The 7,500-nt window shown below is 44.0% G+C and overlaps 1 protein-coding gene across 1 annotated transcript in view; it reads right to left on the bottom strand.

The window, feature by feature from the left end:
• pde4dip (phosphodiesterase 4D interacting protein) overlaps window positions 1-7,500 on the bottom strand; it is a 76,750-nt gene that overhangs the window by 68,389 nt on the left and 861 nt on the right. Inside the window, exons 2-3 of the mRNA XM_069152907.1 lie at window positions 6,245-6,297; window positions 2,956-3,023 (exon numbers count right to left, since the gene is read on the bottom strand). Coding sequence (XP_069009008.1) covers window positions 2,956-3,023; window positions 6,245-6,297 — 121 coding nt within the window. The remainder of the gene's footprint in view (window positions 1-2,955; window positions 3,024-6,244; window positions 6,298-7,500) is intronic.

Here is a 7,500-nt window from a genome sequence, read left to right as displayed (position 1 = left end):
CCAAGAGGATTGATTCTTTAAAGTGACGCAAATGTGGACAACATACACACACACACACACACACACACACACACACACACACACACACACACACACACACACACACACACACAGAGTCAGCCGTAACCTGGACTCAATAATCCAGACTGCTCTATTAAGATGAGAGGACCAACATTGTCAGAAAAACTTAACGTACGAACTGCAGTAGCAACGAGAAGTCGACAAACTTCAACGTTTTCCGTCAGAACGAGGACGTCTCTCAGACGGTTATGTCTCCGCTCGGCGGTGAAAATCAGTTGTTTCCGTTTGTTATAGTTTGAGCGTCTGAGCTGTAAATACTTGCAGCACCGCTGACGGAAATCCGATATAGAAAGAAAACAAAAAAACCTGCTCACACCGCACAGAGGGAGTTTTAAGGTTTTTGTGCCATAAATTCTCAGTTGCTGATTGGACCATGAATCAGTTTACTCACCTGGACCAGATTTAGTTTAAATTAACGGCTGTTTTTATTCCACATATTCGATATGATATCCATCAATAACAACCACAACAACTTAAAGCCAGATGATCTTCTTGGATTCACACAGAAAATGTCAAAAGCTCCAAAATAACATTGAATCTAAAAAATATATATTTTTCCGAATACGCGTTAATTATTGCGATCGTAAGATGTGGATTTCCTGGATGAACTGAAACACGCTTTACGTTCTTGAAGACCTCTCGTCCAAAAGGATTCTTCAGATCTAATTTACCACAGAGAAATTATTGATGAAATATTTTTCAGTATTTTGTCAAGAATATCATCACAGAAATACCCTGAAATATTGTTTAATTTGATTTAAAATAACTTGACCTTTGACCTCAAACAAAGCTCAGACATGATCATATCCGAACATGTAAAACCCCGCAGCGGTCGCTGAGCAGTAATCAGCGGTCTGAAATCAAAGAAAGAAATGGCGGTTTGCTCCTTTAAAGGATGTTGTGCAGGTCTGCAGCGCGTCGGCTGTAATTCAAACGGCCAGCGTGAGCAGCGGCCTCGTTCCCGTTTCCCCGTCGGCCTCCCGGACGGAGCCGCCGTCGAGGTCGCCTCCCGGTCGGCAGCGTGACTCATCCTTTCATCCCATCGGTGGAAAACTTCAAAAGGAGAAGCCGGCCGCTCTCCGTAACGACACGACACTTCGCAGGAAAACACGTCTTCGCTCGGAGAATAACGAGCTTTCACAGCACTTCAAAGCTGCATTTTATCTGCTCGGTTTACTGCTGAAAGGAAAATCAACACGAAGCCGGAGAGTTTCTCCGCGATTAAAACGTCACACCTGCACCGCTGAAAAATGGATTCATGTCCTCCAGAAGCAGAGCGACACGATTTAACTCAGCAGCAGTTGGAGAAAAATCATTTTTATACCACAGAAACTTCAGCAGCATATTTACTGTACTTCTAAACTACAATCAAACAGACACGCCCCCAAAAACAGGTCTTCTTGAATCTTCTTTTCTAATGAATGAGGGATTATTTTCAGATGGACCTCCAGAAAACTAATAAGAAGGAGTGACTTTAGCTAACAACACCGAGATAACTGATGGACACATTTTATTCACTTTGGATTTGATGAGAGAAGTTGAATGGGAGTCTATGGAGCCGGAGGCTTTTTGGAGCCGACCTCTAGTGGCACTCGCTGGTATTGCAGCTTCAAGGCCAGTCTATGACTGCACACCAGGCAGACCAATCAAACAGACATGCCCACCAAACACAGCTGTGTTTGAGGCCTAATAAATCAAATCACAAAAAACACAAATATTACAAGAGATAAAAAAAGATCTTTTCTTTTTATTATAAACATATTTATGCCTCTGCAACGTACAAATGAGAGGATCTTGAGCTCGGCCAATACATTTGCAAGTTTGTGGAGAAATATTTCCTCCAGATTCTGTTTGAAAAGCCTTAAACGAGAGGAGTGAGCACTCTCCGTTTCCCAGAATGCATCAGGAGCGAGATGATTTGATCTGTTCCTGCTGGAGGTTCATATTTCACATCATTTGATCTTTTCCCCTCCACATTCATTCAGCGTTATTCTAACCAGCAGCCTCTGTCCACAGCTCTGTCCTTCACTAAACGGGGAGCAGGGTAATTGCAGCGAGCACCTCCAGAGTTATATCAGACCCATAATGCACCTGGCAGAGCTCCCAGAATCCATTACTGCGGCACAGAGCCAGAGAGAGCAGAGCCTCTAAAAATATTCCCGCTTATGCAGGCTTCCTTTAATTTATTCATCCGTCTCCTTTTTTTTGTCGGATTCTGTCTTTGTGAGAAACTTTTCTGCTGTTTGGTCGTCGAAAGGAAAAAACTCAGATGATGTTTGTGTCGACAAAACTGCAGAAATAAAAAGGTGAAAGGAAGAATTCCTGCTGCGCCCGGTTCACAGCGATACTCCTGATGCAGATGAAATGTTTTAGGACAACTTTTCCACCAGGAAACTTTAAAGGATGCTGACATGCTGATGTTGATCAATTCAGAGCGTTTCAGCTGTAAATTAGCAGGAAATACAAACATGAGGTCAGAATTAGTTTTTTGGGGAAATGTAGGATTTTTTATGACTTGACTCAGAGTCCTTATTATCATGTAGGTGGGTTCATAATGTGGAAATAGGATCGCAGTATGCACGAGAGACGAAGTGACAGAGTTTGACTCATGCAGTTTCTGTTGCCACATCATCATCATCATCATCATCATCATCTTCCCAAACACACCTACCTAGTCATTACCAGAGAGCCGAGACAAGCTCAGACACCTCAGCAGGCCGACATCACAGACCAACTCACACAAACACCTCACAGCTGCTTCTGGGTTTTCGTCACAGACGAGTGTTTGTGGCGAGCTCTTCCTCTCATCGCAATCAAACCGCCACCGGATGACAACGTTTAATCTGGACGATCAAAGAGAGAACACGTCCTTACCTGTTCGAACTCTCGGAGGCTGTGCATCTGTAGCGGCGGGCCTTTGTCTGTTTCATCACACGAGAAATCTGCAGACAAAAAAAAGGAGGATGTAAACGGATCAAACCAAACAACCGATGACTTTGGACGTTCTTTGTAGGTTTGAATTCAGTATTTCTACATTGTGGTGTTGCTGCTTTAGATGATTTTAAATCTTTGTCCTCTGCAGATTTCTGTAATTTGAGCTATAACATGACACCGAGTTATTGATTCTTATTAAAAGTGGTGTTCAGTAATATGAACCTCGGAGGGGCGTCGGCCTGACGCTCATTAATAATAAATGCATCCGACTGTTGACTGGATGGGAGTCACACGGGACAACATTAAGTTCGGAGCGGTTTGGAGCAGGAAGTGACCATATTTGGACGAGCTGGGGGAGGAGCTAGCGGTGGATCTGACCGATCTGATCGGAAACCTGACGATACTACGTCCCGCCCACCGATAGCTGTAACCTGACTGCACCACAGGCCTGTCAATCAAACAGACACGCCCACAAAAACAGATGAGAGAAGTTGAATGGGAGTCTATGGACCCGGAGGCTTTTTGGAGCCGACCTCTAGTGGCACTCGCTGGTATTGCAGCTGAAGACACTTCTGGATCGGTTTTTCAGACCCAGAAGCTACGAACACTTTTATATACGGTAAATTATTAAACCATATAATGTGAGCTGTAGTTATTTGTTTTTATTCACTTGAACTTTGATACTTTATATATTTTTGTCTTGATTTATTGCTAACAGCAACTATCGAAGCAACACGACCGGCTCCATAAAAATAACAAAAAGTTCGTTCCCCATCTCTTCACCTTCAGCCAATTTCGACCCAGTGACCAACTAATGGGAGGAAGCTGTTCTAAAAACCACCGAACCTCCAGCTGAGACCGTCACCAGCGGCTTCGTCGCCTCAAACCGCCTCCGTCGCTTTGGAAACAAATTTTTCCGGTGAGCGTTCTCACAGATGAAATTACGTCCGAGGAAACAGATGCAGCTGGAAACAAAGCTTGTTGCCGTTGTGTTTGTTGTATTTTTTTTTTTACCTCAAGGCGAAGTTAAGAATTCAGTACCATATTTAGTTTTCTTCAAACTCATTTTCACAGCTTTTGACCATTTGACTTGGTCTTCATCAGCAGGCGAAGCTGCCTTTTGGTGCCTTTTACTTGCAGATACATTTTGAGACTTTTATGATTGAACGTCCTTTAAAAAATGTTGAAAAAATCTCGAGTTAGAAGCGGTTTAGTTGACCAATTTATTCCCACGGGAAGATGTGGGAGCAGAAACACAGAACAGGTTTGTCTTGTAGTTCACGTTTAATGCAAATTAAAGCATCTCATCTGTAAACTGCGGTTTAAATTTCCTCATAAAATGCTACTTAGAGCGAAGTTGTTCCACCGTTACAAAGAGTCATCAGTCTAACGGGTCGCGGCTGTCGGAGCTCCGTCTCAGAGATGTTGTGATCCGCCCTCAGCTCGTTATAAAGCCATTAAACCGGGATGTATACGGGCTGTGTGTCCACACGGTGTATTGTCGTCCAGCTGAAAGTCTTCCAGGAGGTCTTAAGACGTCCCAAAGCCAAACTTCTCCTCTCCGAGAGGCCGGGAGCGTTCCCAGAAACCTCCGCTCGGGACGCAGATCTGTGCAGCAGTTTGGGTTTTTTAGAAAAAGCCTGCCGGGATCCCGAGGGGTGTAATCAAGCCGGCTTTGGCCGAGTTCAGGTTTCTGACGGTTCTTTAAAACTGAGGCACATTAAACATTATTATAAAAAAGCTGCTCTGTAGCATGAAGGCAGAAGGTATTCTGGACGGAGTCCCGAGGCGGCCGGCCAGCGGACAAATTATCACACAACTCCGATACGAGTGACGAGCACACAAACACTCACATTATGTTTTACTGTGTTTGTGAGGACCTCCAGAAACTCCAGATATAATAAACACCAAAATCAAAGGAGGTGGAACAAAAAGCGCCAGATGGAAAAACAAAAACACGCGGCGAGCAGATTGAGGCTAAAATCCGAGAAACAAAAGTCAAAAACAGGCAAGAAAAAAGATGTTAAGCGTGACGTAAAGGACAAGAAACGAACGTGGAGAAGGACGTGGACTTACTCAAGAACAGGAGAGAGAAGCACACAGTGTTAAATACAACCAGGGAGAGGAGAACAACGAGGGACAGGTGAAACTAATCCGTGTGGGATTATCAACCACAAAGGCGGGAAAGAGAAGTAGCAGAAAGGAAGAGATGTTTGATTCATCTGTAAATGAGCAATCATAATTAACACGTGGGTTTAACAGATGAGATAAAACATGATGATTTGTTTGATTTCCAGGTTTTGATAGGTGTTGTTTTTTAGAGCCAGGCTATCCGTTCCTCCTGCTGCCAGTCTTGATGCTGAGCTAGGCTAGCTACTCCCATTCTGGATGTGACACAGTCATGAGATTAGAAATATTAAACTATTCCCTTGAAGATCAGGGCTGCAGCCGTTATCGCAAATCACCAATTCAGGTATGCACATTATCGGATATTAGAACGGATCAAATTATGAATAAAAACATCCTTAAATTCACACTTTCATTAAAAACAACATCTGTATACATAAAGTAAGGATATAAATCAACAGTTTCCAGATGATTCAATGAACTGTGGATTCTTAGGAAGCATCATTGACAGAAAAAGTTTCTAATTATATATTTTTTTTTAAAGTGAAATCAATTCAGCTAGTACCGTTTAAATTGATTAATTCTCATTTATTGCCATCTGACCAGGTCGGCTGAGGGTGAAAAAACAAAACAAAACAAAAACAAAAGCCTAGTTGTGTAGGTCAAGAAGTGCATCATGGGAAATGATGGGACCAGCTCAATAAAATCAGCATAAATAACAGTTTTACCTCCTTCTGACTGTAACCAAACATCCAAGATTTAAAATTACCTCTTATAGTGGACCTCAAAGACAGAACAACACGCGCACACACACACACACACACACACACACACGCGCGCGCACACACACACACACACACACACACACACACACACACACACACACACACACACACACACACGCGCACACCGATAAACAGAGGGTCATTCATAGAGTCACACTGCAGCCTCTTCATAAAACTAATTAGTCAACACAGTACGAGGTGTCGATGCTGCAGAAGGAAACACACCAGGAGAAAGTTGTTTTTGTTAAATCAGACTAGCAGCTTCCTGGATGGAGATAAAAATCAGAGTTTTAAAAGAGGTCTGAGGAGAAACTCACCCATCGTCGGTCCGGTGCTCTTCGGCCTCGCCCGTCTCTCTGCACCGCAGTGCCTGAAAGAAGAAGCAGCTCTTCAGACCCATTCAGACCCATTCAGACCCATTCAGACCCAACACTGTCCCGTCAGAGCTGAAACTGTGGTGGACACACTCACACACTCACACACTCCTGCTGCTGCTGCAGGACACTGAGTCAGCGCATGCTTCAGGTCACGCAGCCATCACTCAGCAGCAGACACAGTAAACACAGACGGGGGGGGGGGGGGGGGGGGGGGGCAGCCACGAAGTCCTTCCACCGCACACGTGGAAACCTTGAGAAATCTCTACTTATTACAGACTCACATTTGTTTTATCGCCTCATAAAATGGCATTTTCCATGTTTCTCTGCTTCAAAAGACTTTTTTAAAAAGCGGCCTAAAGTTGTTCGATGAGCGGATTTATTGATCAGAGGAGGGGGGGGGGATCGATGAGGGTGATTAACTGTCAACACCTCCGTTTATCAGCTGAAGTGAACATCAGAGGGGAGGAGCTTCACGTCAGGGTGGCAGTGTTTTACCACCACCTCGGTATGTGTGTGTGTGTGTGTGTGTGTGTGTGTGTGTGTGTGTGTGTGTGTGTGTGTGTGTGTGTGTGTGTGTGTGTGTGTGTGACAGTTGACAGTAAATGCGTCCTGTGAGATGACGTCACCGAGTCCTCCTCCTCAGCAGCTTCAGAGCAACAACATTTGTTTGTCTGGTGTTCAGCTCGTCCTCCGATCAGCTCCCTGTCAGTGAATCATCCAGCTCCCCACCCGGCTCTGAGCCTCCCACAGGACACACTCTGTAATAATCTCATGCTTTTTATATTCTGCGGAAAAAATGAGTGAAAGTCAACAGATTTTTCCTTCAGACGGCCGTAAACTTCGTCCTGAAACGACCCTGACACGATTTGGAAAATTCATCAAAGTAACAAGCCGGTTAAAACTTCTAAAACTTAAAAGAAACTCCAACAAATAAAAATGACGCCTGTAGCTGCACTTGAACGCACCACGGCAAACGATTCATTTTTACAACAACAGAATGAAGAAGCGCTGGTTGGATTTTAGAAGAGTTAAAGACAAGAAATAAAAAGATAAAAATCACGAATGAACAACCAATCACACGATCCCCTGAAGCTGAACGGCATGCTGGGTAAACTGGCGGGCTAGCCAGGTAGCATAACAGCTGGAAGAGTTTAGTCACAACAGAGAAAAGAGACAATACACACTTTATATATGCA

This window comes from Embiotoca jacksoni, unplaced genomic scaffold, assembly GCF_022577435.1.
Source record: "Embiotoca jacksoni isolate LCO1_2020_lvr unplaced genomic scaffold, fEmbJac1.0.p SCAF_19, whole genome shotgun sequence".
Lineage (NCBI taxonomy): Eukaryota > Metazoa > Chordata > Actinopteri > Embiotocidae > Embiotoca > Embiotoca jacksoni.
The sequence above is the reverse complement of the archived record's forward strand: the minus strand, read 5'-3'. Positions and strand labels throughout refer to the sequence as shown.